General features: G+C 43.2%; 2 protein-coding genes across 8 annotated transcripts; both read right to left on the bottom strand.

The window, feature by feature from the left end:
- Window positions 1–331: 331 nt before the first annotated feature.
- On the bottom strand, window positions 332–10,918 carry tmem102 (transmembrane protein 102). Of its 4 annotated transcripts, none has more exons than XM_018744493.1 (3): window positions 10,792–10,918; window positions 9,046–9,256; window positions 332–4,115 (listed from the first exon to the last, which is right to left on the bottom strand). In XM_018744493.1, the coding sequence occupies exons 1-3, from the start codon at window positions 10,858–10,860 to the stop codon at window positions 2,764–2,766; spliced, it is 1,632 nt and encodes a 543-aa protein (XP_018600009.1). In that variant the 5' UTR covers window positions 10,861–10,918; the 3' UTR covers window positions 332–2,763. The 4 variants fall into 4 exon arrangements, with proteins under 4 accessions (XP_018600009.1, XP_018600010.1, XP_018600007.1 ...); XM_018744494.1 differs by having other exon boundaries at window positions 10,364–10,806; XM_018744491.1 differs by having other exon boundaries at window positions 10,691–10,796.
- Window positions 10,919–14,088: 3,170 nt separating this feature from the next.
- Window positions 14,089–17,990, bottom strand: tmem256 (transmembrane protein 256). 4 transcript variants are annotated; one of them, XM_018744385.1, is made up of 5 exons: window positions 17,856–17,990; window positions 16,770–16,857; window positions 15,615–15,652; window positions 15,177–15,257; window positions 14,089–14,492 (listed from the first exon to the last, which is right to left on the bottom strand). In XM_018744385.1, the coding sequence occupies exons 2-5, from the start codon at window positions 16,849–16,851 to the stop codon at window positions 14,349–14,351; spliced, it is 345 nt and encodes a 114-aa protein (XP_018599901.1). In that variant the 5' UTR covers window positions 16,852–16,857; window positions 17,856–17,990; the 3' UTR covers window positions 14,089–14,348. The 4 variants fall into 4 exon arrangements, with proteins under 4 accessions (XP_018599901.1, XP_018599902.1, XP_018599900.1 ...); XM_018744386.1 differs by lacking the exon at window positions 17,856–17,990 and adding an exon at window positions 17,550–17,842; XM_018744384.2 differs by lacking the exon at window positions 17,856–17,990 and adding an exon at window positions 17,190–17,523.
- Between the last annotated feature and the right edge of the window lie 1,180 nt (window positions 17,991–19,170).

Below are 19,170 nucleotides of genomic sequence, written 5' to 3'. Positions count from 1 at the left end.
CCGGAGTAAACATCCAGGACCCTTCCACACAGGAAGCAGGTCAGATTAAAGTGAACCGGTAGCAGCAATCACTACAGGGAGCAGCTTGGGTTTGGCCATGGATTTCAGACCCTTGTCTGATGTTATCTGTAGTGTGACTACCTAGCACAAACAGAGATGCTGCAGGATTGGGGGGAGGAGAGGGGGAAAAAAAAAAGAAAAAAAGTCAGTCAGCACCCCCCACTGGTACAAGCCTGAATTACACTATCACTCCCCAAAGAAGGACCGAAACAGATTGCCACATATTGTTAGGGTAGTGAAGACAACAAAAACCCATATGTTAGATCGAGGGGTTTATTTCGTGCTACAGCAGTATCAGTCATAAGCATTCAATGCCATCTGGAAAATAAATAAAGCAAAACAACAAGAGTGCCATCATTTGCACTTCATAGAAACACACAAGTCATTTACTAATGAAGGGAGAACTAAATTTAAAAATTGCAAATATGCCATGAGATGTCATTTCAGATATTGCAACAAATTTGAGGGATTTATTTTTACACAGTTGCTATTAGAGGTAAATTGGTTACATTCATTTCTCATTGTACATTCTACTTAATGATTTCCTGTAAATAAAACACACTGATTTATTTTGTGTCATTGCCATTATGAATCAAACACTTGATATTCTTAGAATTTTGCTGCAGGACTGGAACTATACCACGAAGAAACAGAAGCTAAACAAAATTAGTTCTGAGCTGGCTTAGCACAATTTTATTTGAAATGTTTCATATTACGAGAATTATGAAAAGAGGATTTACACCAAGTTCAAGAGCAATAGGATATAGCAGACATGGCTGAGATTTCAAGTTGATGCATTTTCTAAAGCACAATATTGAAGAATTGGATATGACTGCATTAACTTTTTACATATCATGAATCATACAGTAGGAAGAAGCTAGTTTAGATATCCCCTCTGCACAACACCAGACAAAAAACAAAAAGCTGTATCTTGATCACTCCAAGCAGAAAGCTTCAATAAGTAAATTGCTCACAAAAAATAGTTCAGTGGTCTGCAATGGTTCACTACGAGTTGAGGTTCTCATGGTAAACCTGAAGGAAGGTCCTGTGATACTATTGTGAAGGCTTAACTTCCACATCCTTACAAACCCTACTAAGAAACTGTATATCAAGTGTATTTACTGTATTTGTTAGCTGATTTAGATATGACCATTTTCCAAGTCATGATACTGAAATCACAGAAGGGTGACAAACAAGAATTTCCGCTTCTGTTCTGTAAAACGATGTAGATGTATCATAGAAGGATTCTATAGAACACTGATAGGTACTAAGTATATTTTGCAACCTTGTAGGTGTGTTGGAGAAGAGGAAAGGCTGCAGGATAGAGAGTGACAGAGTCCACAGGTGCATCATCTGCAGGGGTGCTGTCCTTTATTAACCCCTACAAATGGTCCAAGACTAACCAACTCTGACCATTTCATTTCCATGTAATCCTGCTGACTGTTAAAGTGGACAAGGCACCAGCATAAGCAAGCAAGACAAAACTCTATAAACCAGCATGGACACAGGGCTGCTAAAGGGGATATTTAAGAAGTCAGTATTTGGATATTTGTGTTTCTTTCCAGCTCAACCTTTTCCATTTTCATTACAATGTATCATCTTGTATACCAGATACAATGTGCATTACCAGCTGGAAAATCTTGAAGGAAGAGGCAAAAACTTGTTATAAAGCTAATAATTTTGTATTTAAAAAAAAATATCCACCTATACACAATAAAAACAGAATACTGAAATTAGCCCTTACAGAAGCCCAGATTACACTCTCTACAGACAAAGGAGCACCCTATACAATCATGCACCAAGCCAGTGTAGCTATAGAACATGAGGCTGAGCAGCAACATCAAGGGGGTTCCAACCCAGCACCACAATGGGTAGATCCAGGACATTGCAGCTCATTTCTACACAGCAATGGTATGCGCAGCACCAGCTGCATCCACAAGAACGCAGACAGAGCACTCACCAAGTGCCATGTGGGGTTGCGGCTGCTGCAGCATGGCACAAGGTACAGTCCTTCACCGAAGGCCTGGGGGAAACAGCACCCTGTGGTGCGCTACACAGCACAATGCTATGATGTGGGCACTGTGGTTATGTCTTTGGTGCAGCAGTACTTGAAATATCAACTGCTACAATGAATAAGGGGGCCTGCATTTTCAATACGTGGGCTTGGAACTGAAGAAAGTCTGTAGAGTAGTGAGACAAGCTGACATTCTAATGACATTCATGAAAGGAACTCATTAGGTTCAATTACACACCACCATTTTCAACACAAAACTTCTCCCTGACCTTAGAGCTTTACTCAATGTCTATAAGAAAGGACCTGGTAATACTGGGGTTCAGTACCAAGCAGCTCCAGAGGGTACCACTGGAGAATAATAATTTCCAGTCAGTTGGTACAACCATGTCAAAAACATCAAACCACCTCATTTTGGTTTCAGCTCTCTTCAGACAATTCTACTTTGGGACAGCAGGTGAAACATCACAGCCTACAAGCATCCATTTCAGTAGTGCTCTCATATTCCATACTAATTGACAGTACCACAAAATAGTAGTGTTATATAGTGTGTAATCATGCTCACATTGCCTTGTTCTGTCTTGGAGTCTCAATTTTCAGGAGCTCAAAATGCTAAAGCTCTGCAGCGTCAGTCTGGAGGCAACCCAATGAAATGTACCTTCGATGCAGAAGCATCAAAGCTTGGCAGTGTGTCAGTAGAACTTGTCGTCAATGCGGAAGTGTGGCCGTGTGACATCATCAGGGTTGAGAAAAACTGAAATGGACTTGCCGGGGTTCTCTGTTACCAGCTGTTGGAGACGCTGCGCCAGGCGGTCATCCTGGGGTGTGTGACCAACACCCTGGCTATGCCCAGGGGAAGGGAGGTGGCCATTGCTGCTGGATGCCTCCTTCTTGAGCTGGGCCACCTGGCGTGCCTGGTCAAGGGCTGCACGGAGGTGCTCGGCAGGGTCAGACCGTAGATGGGCAAGCTTTCGTGCCACCAATAAGGCAGCACTGTCAGACAGATGCTCAAGCATATTGCACTGTGGAAGGAAGTAGTTTGGACAGTTCTTCCCTAAAATGCAGTGTGCCAAGTCATCTAGGAGGCCGAGGAGGAGGCGAGCTGGTATTTCAGGATCCTGAGAGCTCAAGTAGGCAGGAGGCAGACGGTCACATGCCCAAAACATGAGGGTACGTAGGTGGTATGAACTGAGCCCAGCACGAGGCCGGGAAAGTAGCCTGGAGATGAGTGCCTTAGCAGCCTGGAAAGCTTGGGCCATGGGGACAGGAATGCACTTTTTGAGTTGAACCTCACTGCGGGAGAAAGCAAGCCTCCATTCCCGATCCGGTCTGCCGCTCAGGGGCGCACAGCAGGGTAGCAAATAGAAACCACTGATGGCCTCCTCCTCAGTTATTTTGCCGTCCCAGAAGTGGTTGGCCGTCAGCCAGCCCTGAGCCACAGCTGGCCAGCCTCGGAAAGACACCACAGGAAGTAAGTCATATAGGACCCTGCTAGTGCCTGCTGTAAGGACCAGTGTGGTGAGAGGCCCATTACGCTCCACCCTCTCCGGGACAGGGGTTCCCCGTTGGGGGTTCTTACGCAGCTCCTCCACAGCTGTCCCAACCACATTCCAGAACCAGTCAGTCACCAGTGTGGGAGAGAAGTAGCAGCCATCCAAGGACTGTGGTGACTGCAGGGATGGGATAGCAGCACGGCAGCCCTCACCCTGAGCTCCACACTCTGCACCCATCTCTCCTGGCTCCGACTCCAGCTCCTCCTGGCAGCAGATGCGCCAGCGTGCCAAAGTGACAGGGTCACAAAGACGCAAGCTCAGCCAGGAGTGGCAGGGGCTTGACTGGCGCATGTCCAGGGTAACAGGCTGATTGCGATCATGTAGCTTCAGAGCAGGCACCAACAGAGTGAAGTCCAGGTCAAAGTCTGCTCCCTTGGCATAGTCACCCAGGTTCTCTGGATTCAGGTCTAGAACTCCTTCTCTGGCCCCACCCGAAAGTAGCAGGTACTCATTTGCCACAGGCAACCTCTGGTCAACCTTCTGTACCAGACCTACACACAAACATCAGTAAACAGAGAAAGAGAAAAATCACACACACAACAAAATATGGAAGGTACAAGGGACTGAGACAGGACAATACATATTTTAAAACCTTATTCATTTCTTAACAGAAAAAGAGAGGTTCATCACTACAAGCAGTGGAAATGTATGTAAATGGAATCTCGTAAAGATTAAAGTTGCATCTCCTGCATTAGTAATGGATGATGTGTACAGCTTCTTAGAGCACCACCATAGTGCAAGATTGTTCCAATCAGACAGTATCCTAGGCCAACAAGCCTGCAGAATCAAGAACAGCCAAGCACAAAGATCATGCCAGACAAGAACAGACAGGGGACCTTGAACATAGAAGACTTAGAAGAAAAAGGAAATGCACATCCTGATTTCACAAAAAAATGCAATAATTCTTGTGAGGTATGGACTGAAAATAATAAAGCCCTGAAGACAGGAAATGTTACATCCATGTAGCCATTCATGTAGGCAGCAGGAGATGCTACAGGCATGTGGAACTGAGAAGCAGTATGTGGGAAACAGCTGACAGGGCCTCTGAGGGCTAAAATACCAACAGTTAACACTGAGTGCCATGATGGCTGAATGAGAACACAGTAGTCACTGAGGTCTAAATCTTTTAACATGATTTCCCTCATCCAATTACAGTCACACGACCACAAAGAGAAGGAAGGTTTAGTTGAGTTACACTGATTCTGTATGTGTGAGAGCAAGGTGCTGTGATTCACTGTGAAGTGTGTATATGCAGGAATAAGAAGTGGGAATAGAGAGTTGTATAAGAAAGATGCAGCAATAGACTGTAAAGGACATTAACCCAGAAAAATAATTCCAATGTTACAACTGGAATCCAAGATATTCCTAATCAAAATCAGTGGTACAGCTATTATACAGAAATGGAAAAGTCCCCTTTTGAAGAAAGAAAAGAACTGATATGACACTTTTCTTTTAGGCTCAATTTCACCACTGAGTGGTAAAAGGAGTCGCATCAGGAGCAGAATGCTCCCCCTTTCCACAGTCCTGTGGCCCACAGCAGTAATGAGTCCAAGTGACATCACTCAGGCCAGCAGAGTGAAACAGTGCTGTATGGTGCCAAAGTCTGCTGAAGTGTGCCACCACCAGAGGACTAGGATCAATACAAAGCAGAAAGCAGTAATAAAAACAAACAAACTGACGGTAAAATGAGTCAGACTCAAGATCAATAAAATCTCAAACTAAATAATGGCCAGTCCTGGAACTTGACAGAAAAACTTTACAGCGACTGAAAATCCCAGGTCTACATTTCAAGGGGAACCCTACTATAATGTTGAGCAGCAACCTAAAACTCTAGTTCAGAGGGGGGATCTTTCTTCTGCTCTATGGTCAACAGAACAAGCAACACATCCAAATTCTCAAACATGTTTATATGCCTGTTGGATTAAGGCTGCAACTGGACTTCCAGCAAGGTGGCACAATGAGTAGCACTGCCCCCTCAGAGCCCCTGAGCACTGGGAGAGAACATGGGTTTGATCCTCACTCAGTCAACTAGGCTCCAATTTACTATGACCCTGCTCAGGACAAGCAGTTATTGAAATTGGATGAATGGGACTTCACACACTTATGGTAAAGTACTGGGCTTCTAATACATTTGCACCGCATCGTAAGTAACATTGAATGTTTAAGCATTTGTGGAAATACTTTAAAAAAGTTAAATCTTTGCATCTGTGTTTCTATGATTACTAGGCTATAGACATGACTTTTTTAAATTGAATGATTTAAAAAAAGCTCAGAATTGGCAGTCACCTCTACTATCCATTAACTAATCAACAATAGAAAACATACGTTATATACAAATGTAATGTAAACATCTCTACAGAATGGCTTGCTGATTTCTTAACCAAGAAATGTGCTTTAGGATCCACAGCATAACCTGGCCCATGTGTTGGGGATACCAGTGAACATCTCAATACTGCTTTCTACATCACTGGTTACAAAAGAATCTGGCTGACAAACAACAACTTCAACAGCATTTATCAGATAATTTTAATAATTGGGTCAGGCGGAAGTTTTTGAAAATTAAAACTTAAATATAGCACACTAATTTCAGTATGATAATGGAATGCCAGAAGAAAAAGTGAAATGGAAAAATAGAAGTTTTCCAAAAAACAAAACTCCAAAAAGAGGTTGCATTTATGATAAAAACTTCTCATCAGGCTATAGAGATGTTTGGCATGAATTTTAATACTCAATCTTAAGGAGCAGCATTACCCTAAAAGATGCAGACAATTCACTTGGAATAACTTAGCTTTTGTTAATCACAGATTGTTTCTCTTTTTTGCTATCGTCTTGTTAAATTCTGCCTATATTACTTTAGTATTTGCATAAATGATTGGTGGATATATGGAATTATCCATCTGAAGATATGAGAATAAAATTGTCTATAACCTGGCCTAAATTACAGTTTTGGTCTCTAAAATATCCTGGCAGAAATAAATGTGTGGACAAGATAAATTGTTTTGTCATGAATTATTCAACAGATTATCAAGGAAAAAAAAAAAACTATTGACATTACATCTAAAGAATCACCTACAGGCGTTGGCATGTCCAATTTGTGCTCAAGTCAGGCCTGCTGAAAATGAAAACTATGTTCGTTTCAACACAGCTGGAAGCAGTCTCCGTGGAGAGCTCGTGGCCAACGATAAAGCTCTCATGAGGATACACTCCCTGTCAAACCACACAAAATGAGCTCCTGTTTAGGAGGAACACTCTCCACACAGGATAGCAGCAGATTGTTAACTCTAGATAAACTTGAAATAGAGCACCCAAGATTCACTTAAGAAACTGATATTTTGTTTACTTCGCCAAAACCCAATGAAACAACAATCCTCTCCCCACCTATCATCCTCAAGCTCAAATTAAAAATAAAATAAATCCATAAAAACACAAAAGGTTTAATTAGTTCCTTTGGGGGGAAACTGTAGCCCTGGTTCAAAACCAGAAATGAAAAAGAAATGCAAATGTTCACATGGGGAGGGCATTAAGGACGATTTGCTATATGCCACAGACAGCCACCAGGCTTTTAACTTACAGAGCCCAAAGAGGGTTTTCTGTTAAAGATTTCTTTTTCAGAAACCATGTTTCATGGACACTTAGTGCTAAATACAGAGAAAAGAACGGAGCTCTTACATATAGTAATCAAAGAACATCTTATGACAGTCTGAGTGGTGCAGCCGAGCAAATAGGCGCAAATACCCATTGGGTTACCTTTTTACAGACGATACCTTAGACCCTTCTCCAGTGATTCACTGAGGACTAGTGACCCACTTTAAGACATATCAATTTGCAACAAGATCCAGCCAGGCAACTAAATAAAAGCCACATTCTTAAGTATAAAAATTTGTGAGAACTGCCTTGTAACTGTCCACTTTAAAATACACTGACGGCAACCAAGCAAGCTCAGCAACTAGCAAGTTATTCACTTTTAAACCCCCACTGAGACATCAATCTGAATGCTCATTTCCTTTGTTAGAAACAATTTCCTTTAACAATTCTATTATTCTGCTGCCTGTGTAATTTATGCATTTGTACCTGACACATAAGGACAGTTTTCTTCAGCATGAACAATGATGCTAGGACCAAAAAAATGGCCAGTCAGGCATATTATGGTATAAAGCATGTGTCTACAGATGAGCTTTGCCCAATGGAATCTTCACTGCCAATCCAGGTGCTGAAGGCAACGAATATGCAAGTGTGATAAATTCATTTTTTTCAAAAAGATTTCAATTTAAAAAGGTTTTTCATGTTACGCTCTTCATAAGAAGAGTATGACAGCACATTGACGGGCAAAATGTGATCATGGAGGTGGAGTGTTTTGCTGTCAAACTGGCATAATTTGCATTGCTCTCAATGGAACAAATTTCTTATCGGCTTACTGTCGACGAAGCATGCAATGAAGCAATCAGTGGCACATTCTCACAACATTGCCCCTTTGTATTCAACTGCCAGTTCCAAGATGTGTCTTTGAAAAGCAGCTGAATCGTGCATTCACGCTGAATTTCCTGGTCCCAGCCAGGTCCTGAAATGAACTCTCAGCGGTTAAATACTCCAGGTCTTTAATTCGTCTTATGCACACTCTTAATTATACATATTTAAATATTTAATTAAGAAATGACAATATGAGGGGGGAAAGTTAATGAGAATGGAAAAAGAATAAAAAAATCCTCTTAAACGATACCTCCATTTCCCCTTACTTCTCTCAGAAAACACACGGCAGGGGATAAGAGTTTCTGAGAGGCTTCCAGCCGCCATTCACCACACTGAGGCAAAGATAAGGGGGAAAACGGGGAGGGAGAGAGGAAGGAAGACATGAAGAGCAGAGAGACAGGGGGATAGTGGAGGGCTGCTGGCTTTTAACTATAATCCAGTATTTGATGGGATTATGGGAAGGGGCTGCTATGATACTTTTCAGCAAACAACACTGTTCCCTCAACGTGGCTTCTATTCTCAGCTGCTATCACTGGGATGAGGAACAAGGGACCTCAGGCAAGTGTACAACGTGTTCACTTTTCCCCCCGGCTTCAGACACATTACGAGAGCCAGGAAGAAGGAAGGGAAGACAGACAGCACAAAAAGCAGGAAGAAATACGTCTGCTAGGCAAAGACACAAGGAAAGTGGAGACTACTTCAGTGAGACAAAGGGAGAGAGATGCTCCGAGACGTTCCACATCTGGATTGAGAAAAGGCGACATGAGACAGAGGACTACAGCGCCTAACGGGCTGTAAAACATCCACTTTTCATTCGCTCACACATACCCACACGCAACAAAATTCAAAAATTAGATTATACTAAAGAAACTAATTGCCTTTCAGAAAGGTCAGAGAAGCTCATAAAGGATGCGATTCATCACCCTTACAAGTACTCTCAGTCAAAGTGCTTACCCAGCATGTTGAAGATGAAGTCTTTGGCAGTGTGTACCTCCAGGGCCGTCTGGTCACCGAACTCCGCCTGCTCCAGCTGGACCAGCTCCAGCACTTGTGCCGACAGCTGCTCCAGAACCGCACCGGAACGGAAGTCCACCTCGGCCGCTCGCTTCACCGGGACCGGAGGCCGAGAGGCCACGGCGCTCATCAGGCTTTCCATGGCAGACACCTTCAAATACGGGGAGAGAGTAAAACCTCAGAAAGTCTCCATCCTGCAGAGCTCTCCTGGTCCACCTGCCGTCACTCTCGACGGGCACACGTCCCAAAGCCATGTCAACTCTCGCTGCGGGAGCTCACCGTCGTTAAACTGAACGAGAAATGCTGAAACACTTAACAAACAGTACAGAGTAACAAAATTATTCATTAACCTTTCTTGAGCTGAAATTCCTCTAAGGTGCCTCAGAGTGTCAGATAATCAACTTTACCACGATTTACCCATTTATACAGCAGGGAATTCTTACTGCATCACTTCGGGGGAAGCCTGTTTCCGCGTTCAAATGGCACCACAATAAATATCTATGTACACACTGACATGGGTAAATGTACTTAAGAATCACATGCCTGCAGCCATGTCTCTTTCTCGTAATAATGTAATGCACAAATTGTATTTTTGCTGAGATGTACGTCGCTTTGGAGAAAAGCATCTGCTAAATGAATAAATGTGGTTCAGCAGCATTTACAAAGCAATGTTCAGTCTATCATTTTAAACGTCGTGTGTTTTGGAAACAACTGTCTGGTGCCAATTCCTCTGAAGACTCAGAGGAAGACGTTTTCACTTTTTATAACAAGCTGAAGGGAGGCTGAAGACACTCAGCTCCCTGTACGATAAAAATAAAAGAAAGGAGGCAGATAAACGAGCACTTGGCTCCATAATGAGGAAAATGGCCGGTGCTGCTCAGCAACTCCAGGAATTTCAAGTCGTGCCTCAGCCGGGGTTGAGCTGAGGAGGTGAAGGGGAGCAGTAGACTGCTACTACGTAAGAAATCGTTCTCTATTTTTGCTTAACAACCAGTAGGAAAGGAAGCGTTTTTTTTTTTTTTTTTTTTAAAAAAAAAAAGCACTAACTTAGTAAGTTAAAGAGAAAAGGAATGCAGAGCCGCGTAAGATAATAATGCGGCTAAGAAGCGACGAAGACCGCGGGCACGGACGGAGCACAGCTCGCGCCGCTCGCGCGCCCCTCGACCGAAAGCCCGGGACACGGACACACACAGCGGCCCTCGCACGGCTGCGTTCAGCAGGACACACAGAAACAGCTCACAACCGCGGATACCATTACCTAATCAGCCTGCCCAGCAAGTATGAGTCGTTATCCGATTATCCGAGTATATGTCACGGTATGCAGAAGGCTAATTTCATTGCGAGACTGACATTAAACCAAGTTAATAAACATTTCTCGAAAGACGTTCCGTATCCAGCCCGAATTTCTTGGCCAGCGGTCTAAATTTATTAGCTACCTAACGTTAGCAAGACTAGACTGTGCGCGCAGCCAGGTGGGTGTATTAATTTATCATGGCAGCGATGATAAAAACTGGAATTCCAGTTCTTGCTACTTTGATTCTCAACGATATGTACAAATGTGTTGTGAAATACACCCTTTACTTGCAGGTTTAAAGTGGTTTCTAATCTTCAAGGTTTTGTTGGGCTTTTTAGAGCATGAGTCCGATTTCTTCCCCCCGTCATTTCCAACAGGTCCTGGGCACACACCTTCCCCTGGCAACGTCGACCCCGGAAATCGTGCTTTGAGCGCTGAGGAGCTTGGGAATTGTAGTGCATTCCTCGACCAAAATAAAACTGCAAAGCGGATATGGAGACAGGCTGTCATTAACTGTATGAGAGTTCATTAATTAGTCGAAGGCTCATTACAATCGATATATGTTTATTATTTTTCGATTCCAATAAAGACACTACGATACTGTATGAACAAAATGAACATCTGTAAGGAAATACATCTGAATACGAATGGAAGTTAGTTGCAGAATCCTGTTTTTTTCCCCGTCCGTTGAAATCATGATCACGTGTCTCTTCAGAAAAAGTACCATAATATTGATTTTAGTTATGACTTTCATTAAACGAATTGCTTTCCAAATATTGTGTAAATAATGTTGCAATGGTCAATTTTGAAATCATTGCGCAAAGTACTGCACTGGGGGGAGGTTTATCTCCCAGAGTATGGGTATTTGCGTATAATAACTCCATTGAGTACTATTTAATAATACTGAGTACTACATCGCCAATACCAATCCTCAGGTTGTTGTGCTCCTGCATTTGATTTGTTTTGCATAATTTCACTTTTAAGGACGGACAACACAGTATGTATTTTTTTTTTAATTTCAAACTGTGGATCATATACAGTATATTGAATGTCCACATCATATACAATACATATATACACTATATGTGTGTGTATATATAGAGTATATATGCTGTATAGTGTAAAAAATATAGTAGGGTAAATATTCAGTAGTGTACTTGAATTAAAATGACAAAAAGTCAAAACTTTGTTCTCAGTTCTTTTTTATGAAGAGAAGAGATCAAGAGGATTCATCTGTTTTCAGCAGGTAGGAGACTGTTCCTGGCAGCGTGTGGTGCGGGCAGAGATACTCTCTGAATACGATGCCAGTCGATTGCTCAGTATTCACTCCCACAAAGGCTCATGCAATCACTCACTTTTAAAAGCAATTTGGAATCACCAATTCACCTGAAAGGCATGAGTCTGGAATGTGGGAGGAAACCTAGAGACAACCCACACAGCAAAATGGAAAACATAAAAACTCTACACAAGTACTTAGAACAATGTATGAAATCTCTAGACTTGTCACTTAAATTTTACATTTATTCATACTTTTCTGTAAAGCCACCTACAGTGTTGATCTACCCCTTTATATACCTGGAAAATATTACTGGAGCAATTTAGGACAAGTACCTTGCTCAAGAGTATTACAGCTGGATGTGGGATTTAAACCTGCACCCTTTGGGTCCAAAGGCAGTAGCTCTAACCACTACACTACCAGCCATCTCAAATTTTCACCTCAGATATGAATTCAACAATAATTTAGTATTTCAAATATCAGAAGATTTCTCTGGCCTAGCTAGATAGATAGATAGATAGATAGATCCTTCTACTGAATTTAGCCTTGAAGATCTTTTATTAATCATTCACTGCCATGAATGAATGAAAGAATGAATGAGCTTTATTGCCAAGTATGTTTACATATACAAGGAATTCGTCTTGATGACAGGAACTTCCACAGCACAGACAGAATGACAGTGACAAGACAGATAATAAAAGTAGAGTGGGCTAATAAAAGATAATATATATATACACACATATATATATATATATATATATATATATAAAGTACACAATATACAAAATAGACACTAGACATATGTTTGTACAGGTATGTTATATACAATGCAAGGGAAAGTAAACAAGACACAAAATTTAGACACAAAAAATAATTTATGGAAAACATGAGAACATGTAAAGAACAACACTGGATTAAAAAAAAAGGTGCAGAGATTTGTGTAGTGACTATACAGGTGTGTGAGGTGTACGTAGTAACACCTTGTGTATGTCTAGTTATAGATTATATGAGTGGTCATTTGTTTTTGGGGTCTAGTAGTGCTTTTTTTCCTGATTGCTCCCAATGGTTTAACCATTTAACAACTTTAGTTCCATTTGGTGTGTGGCTGGCTACAGTCTGAAGGTTTTTGCCTCAAACCGGAGACATTAGTTTTTGTGCTGAACAGTATGGTGTATGTGTGGAAAAAGGCTTAAAGTAATCGTGTCAGGTTTCTGTGGGTGTAACGTTTCATTTTGTTTTCATTCTGCAGAGAAGCGTGTAATGCGCATCCTCCCTCCTAGTCAGAGAAGGCCTTTGAATCCCAGCCTTTGGAGTGGGTGTGCGAGGCGGCCGTGTGTGCGTTCAGACCGAAAGCCAAGATCGTTTGTGTTCCGGCAACGCACTGTCCTCAGAAGAAGCAGGGGTTGAAATATTTATAGGCTGTCTGCTAGTTTGAAGGAAAAAAAAAAATCTGGGGTTTGTGGTGATGGGTGGGGGTTCAGTGAAATAGGAAAGTCTTGTGAAGTTCAGTTCCACAGAGACACAATTAACAATATCGGCAATATATGGTCTAGTTTGCCCCTATACAGTCTCAAAGCTTCGGAGTTGTCCATTTCAATTGTTTGTCCAGTGTCCAAACATGCAGCGCTCAGACTCACGTTATGACTTGCGTACATCGATAAAGAAAGCATGGAAAGCACCAGTGATTGGCCGCAACACAGGCAAAATAAGCGAGGTGCGTGTAGCTCAAAAAGAGAGGGGAGATGAGTTCCAGGAAAGAAAAATGGTACTTAAAACAGCTTCCTGGAGTAGAACGCTGTAACATTTTATGGTCTTAACAAGGAGATGCTGAGTTGCAGCTGAAAAGGAGAGACCTGGGAGTTAAAACCATGTCAAAATGACAAAGTAGTTTCTTAAAAAAAAAAAAAACCACACAAACAAGTTTGAACACAAGTTTATTATAGAATCTATCACAAAATGAAGAATGGGCTGTGAATTAATTCAGTCTAAATCAGCATGGTTTTCCCTATTTTTTTCCATCTGTTTCAGTTCTTAGGAAGAGGCCAAGTGTCAAATTAAACTTTCACAGACACCTTTGTGTTTAAAGGTAAGATTTTTCCACATAATGGTATTGTTTTATAGCAAGGGCACAAAAATTATCCAAGAGGTTTACTCAACTATGAAATCACAAAATAAATCCACCTGGATTTTCTGAATTTTTGAGACTTAAGTCTCATCTATATTTAAGAAACTAATTTTTCCACAATGTTCCAGATTCAGGTTGGATCACTTTGGGATACAGCAACAGAAGTAGGCAGGAGTTTCTTAATTCTTGGCGTATCGAATGTCATGGGTGGATGAGCCGTCTCCCACCAACAGAAAAGTGCCATACGAATACTACGGGAGGAATGCAAAGTGAAACACCAAGCTGACATTTTACTTTTGAGACAGCTTTATTCAGGTAGGAAATACACTCACACAAAAAAGAGATACGGCATGCAGTCAGCATCTACCAGCTACAGAAGGCAAAGCAATGGAGACATATGGGCCTTATCTCTGACTTACACCCATGCCCAAAAAGAGCTTGTGATAACAGGAATTTTACAACGCCCAGTTACCGCAAAGGCTACATCAGAAGGTATTATGGTCCTGAAGCTTTCCCTGGGTAGCTCTCATGGGTGCAAAACCTTGGGTTTACAGTGCAATAGCTACCCAGCCAGCAATAAGCAGAGTGCCTCCGACAGGAGCCATCTTGCTCAGGCTTGGGTCACCTGTCAAAGCCTGGTGGTACAGGGCCCCACAGAAAAGCCCCATGCCTGCCGTGAGAAGGGCGCCGGCCTGTGAACACAGTTACAACGCAAACTCAACGGGAGTTCCTCGCAACATTTACATGGACTTAGCTGACACTTTTCTCCATAGCAGCTTATAATGAACGTTGAGATACTTACACTGATCTACCCATTCATACAGTGGGGTCATTTTTACTGGAACAATTTAGGGTAAATCCCTTGCTCAAGGTTACTACAGTCCTACAGTGAGGCAGGATTCAAACATGCAACTTGTGTGCTATGCAGAAGAATACCTAGCTAAAACTGCTCCTGTAAAATATCTAGTAATATAAACAAGTAAAATGGTATTTGGGGGGAACAGCCGGCTGAGACAAAAAAGCAGTAGGCATGACAGCTACACAAAGGACTTATTACAGATAACTGTACGTCCATCTAAATAAAAAGCAGGAATAAGATGATAAAGCACTAAAAAAAAAAATCTAATTTATCAAACGTGTCTGGTTGAAAGTATGACACACTTGGTGCATCTCAGAACCAGGTAAGAAGGTGGAAGGTCTTTGCTCACCCTCTCTCTTTATATTCAAATGTACTGCATATACTATGATACTAACTCATGGAAAATCAATTATGCCCAATAAAACTTGCAGTTTGTGATGACATATTTTACTCTGATGTCCTTTAGTGTAACCTCCACAACTGCTCAGGGACCACGTCTAAAGATTTCGGTACCTACCACCATAGGTTTCCTGCACCGTGCTGCCCCCAGTAATGCCAGGCTGTGGAAGAAGTGGTACTTGTTGGCTATTTCATACAACTGTGGATAACAGACACACCATCAGCCCTAACAGATTCATAACAGTTATAATTTTACAAGGCTTTCACAATGACATGAAACCCTCCATTATCCTGATGTATACCACACAGTGTTTGCGCATTGTGGGTAATTATACTGAAGAAAGTCCACGAGAGCCTTTGATGCATTGTGAATGCTGACATGTTATGTTGCGTTTTGAGGATTAACCTTTATAGAACGTCTCTGCCGACACACTAGTAATTCACTCATTCACCAGAAAAACACATTCCACATTAAACAAAAGTACTGCCCTTACATAGCAAGTATGGGAGCATTAGAAATAGTCACAGTGCATCAGAACAAGTCTGGCGTCTTTACCTCTTTCAGATAGTCATCCCTGTCACTGCGTCTAAACCCTATGGAAAGATGGAGAAAAGCGTTGACAAAGCCACTGCTATATTTGTGAGTTCCGCGGAAACTTTCCGAGCAGCTTTTCACAACTCTATCGGAGCACAAGCGCTGGCTGCGTACAAGTTTATTTGTTTTCTCTTCGTTCCGACTTCGAAACCTGTTTGTATATTCTACGTGTGTGCAATGCATCAGTATATTTGTACAGACGTACATGCATATATTTCTGTACTGTAGCAACATGTGTTGGAGGGACATACACTAGCTCATCAACTGATGGATACAGCTGGAATAAAAAAAATGTAAGAGTACAGAAGGGTGAAGAAAATGCAATTAAAAGTAAGCCCTGGGTAGAGAAGAGTATGTTCAGCAAGAGACAGGTCCCAGGGTTCTGTTCCAAGGAACTACCTGGAATCACTCCTGCCAATGGCCATTAGGATTTATAATGAGTCCTCTCGCTGTGGGGGGGTGACGGAGTCCTGCTGAGCAGACAGTAATACCTTTTTATATCTTTACTTGCATCACATTGTGTGCACAGCTTAGCTCTGTATCTATGCATTTACTCCTGTGATACTCTTTGTGTCCTGCTGTGACTGTGCATGTTGTTTAGTCAAAAATTGCTGCATGTACATTATTCTAGCCCCGTGCAATTTCCCTCTGGGATTAAATTTTTTAAAAAAAAAAAACAAACAAACAATCTAAACTTGAAAATATTCGTGTCTTTGAAAATCCTTAACTCCGATGTAATACGAGAAGCCAAGTGTGCATGTTGAGATACGGGACATATACAGAGTAGCAGTGAAAAGTTTGAAGACACTTGGCAGCACTGTAGATTTTCCTCACTCACTCTAAGGAGTGTGATCACGAAATGGACCACATGTCACCCCCCACCCCACTCTTCTGCAGCAGTTCCCAGAGATGCAGGACACACGTGGGTCGCTGAGCTGGGGGCACCGACGTGTCTCCTCCTGCGAGTGTTGCGCAGGTGTCCTCGCGCCTCTCAGGCAGGGCTCTAGTGTGTGTGTGTGTCACATGTACCTGCTCCTGCTCTGGATCCATCGGTCCTCATGTATAGATCTAAGATGTAGCAACAGAAGCGGTTCACACAGCAGCTTTGGATCCTACCGTGAGCTCCGTAGGCCCCCGCAGTCACAGCCGCAGCCCCCGACAGCGCCGCGAGCCTCTGCACCAGCAAGGCGGCGCTCATGGTACCCTGGAGGGGAGGGGGCGGCGGGAACGCGCCTCGGTCAGTGTGGGTACACCGAGAGCACCGCGGACAGCAAACAGCGCCGCCAACACGGTGATCGGAGTAGCGCGCGCGTACGTGCATACACACACACACACGCACGCACACGACGAACAGCCCGCGAGGTGAGGTGTCACAGCCGTTACGCACACATTCAATTGTACCTTTAATTTATTCCACCTTAGGCAGAGGCTCGAGGCGCAAATCCCCGAGTAAAACACAAACACACCTCAGCTAGGACCAGTCACTGTGTAACTTACTCCTCGTGATGAGGAAACCCCGGCGGCGACCGCACTTACTTACTAACTTTACGTTCGGCAGCAGCAAGACTTGCTTCGCTTCTTGTCCGCCGGGTTCTGATTAAAAATGCGCGTGCGAATGCCCACTTGCCATGGCATGTAGGCCTGCACGTTGTGTTCGCGGGACGTTTCACGTGATCACACGCGCGGACCTGGCAGCGCGATCACGTGACCCTGTCCTGTTAAAATGTTGCGGAACGGGGCTCGCTGTCCGCCCCGCGCGCGCGCTCGCTCTCTCTCTCTCTCTCTCTCAAACCCAGCTCTTGGCCGTGTCTCCATGGACACTGTGGGAAGCGCTACCGAGTTCGGTGTCCCTCAAGTTCCCTCTAGCCCACGTGACCCGCCTGACCTCATTCTCACCGTTTGCGCCGAAATGATGAAACCCCTCGGGCGTGAAACTGCAAGTCGCGAACAGCCCAAATAACCGACGAGAGCGCAGAGTAAAAGCAGTACAGTAGTGTCTTGGCTCAGAGTCCGTCCACGTACAGTGGTGAGTGAGTGTGACAAGGGGCCGTATCCTATGGACGGCCCCCCCACCACTGTTAGTATTGTCAATCCCCAAATAAGTCTGTGTTTCAGACAGAACTGGACGGAGAATGTTAATAAAAGTAACAAATCAGCGAATAAATAATGTCATAGTTTCATTTCCAGTAGTTCCGTTTTCACCTCTTTTAAACCTTTATCAGCCAGGAGTCTTCAATAGAATAGTCAAGCAGGGAAATAATAATAAAAGGCCTTTTTGAACTCGGCACCCCTTCTTCTCCTCTTTTCTGGGTTCGCCCTCCTCTCTCTCGGCAGGGCACGTGCTTCTCGCGAGACGCGCGGGTGACTCCGGTGATCCAAGGTGTTCCTTCCAGGTGCGTGCGTGCGTGCGAGCGCAGCGCAGAGCAGCCAGTGTCTGCAATGTATGACCACGTGGAGCAAGGCTCTGCGGAGCTGGCAATGGCGAATTCGCTTTTGTCACATAATAACAGGCGAAGAAAGCAGCATCACGTAATTAATCAGTAAAGGTACTCGTGTAATGTACCCTGGTTGTGTGGTGTGTGGAAAAAATGCACTGTGTGTGTATTCAAGAATCACGTGTCCATCCAAATCTCTCCCTCTCTTGAACTTGATTACAGTAATGTTCTCTGAGAAACACGTCTGCTAAATGAATAAATGTAAACTGTTTATAGCTGATTCGGCGATAAAAATCAATGAACAATATTGATCTTCAGTCTTCGCTGATAATACTTCAAAAATAGAAATGTCAGCTGAAGCAGATGCTTTTTACAAAAGTATGAAACTTATCAAAGATAGTACACACACACGCACACATTGTCTGAAACTGCTTGATCCAAGCAGGGTCACAGGGGGCCTGGAACCTATCCCAGCAACAGAGGGCGCAAGGCTGGAGGGGGAGGGGGCACACCCAGGATGGGACGCCAGTCTATCGCAAGGCACCCCAAGCGGGACTCGAATCCTAGACCCACCGGAGAGTAGGACCCGGTCAAATCCGCTGTGCCACTGCACCCCCCTCAAAGATATTAGTGTATGGCAAAAAAAATAGCCCAGAGGTTACCATATTTACCCTACATTAGTATCTTGAAAAAGAGGACATTACATTTTATGCTCTGTTTTCCTCAGAGTTATTTTGCTGTTTTGTGCTTTGTTCTTTCATCCCTAAAATGAGCAGTTCAACATTTTACATCGCAAAGGCCCTCCCTGAAAAATTAGCCAAGGCAAGCATAAAAAAGACATTTCTGCAGCACAGCCCAGCTGTCATTTATTCAACGGTAATTTTAAAGAGGATTTCCAGGAGGTGGCGCTATTTCATCGTTTCCCCTCCTCGTTATGACCCAAAAATGGACATTGTGAAAAGAAAAAGAAGCTCCACACACGCATTAAATGAAACTGAGCGATGACCTCTGGAATGCAGAACAACAGAAAGCGCACAGTTCTGCACATGAGTCTTTAAATCCAAAAAGCTGTAGCATGGTTT

This window comes from Scleropages formosus, chromosome 13, assembly GCF_900964775.1.
Source record: "Scleropages formosus chromosome 13, fSclFor1.1, whole genome shotgun sequence".
NCBI classification, from domain to species: Eukaryota; Metazoa; Chordata; class Actinopteri; order Osteoglossiformes; family Osteoglossidae; genus Scleropages; species Scleropages formosus.
This window is presented reverse-complemented; position numbering and strand designations above follow the sequence as displayed.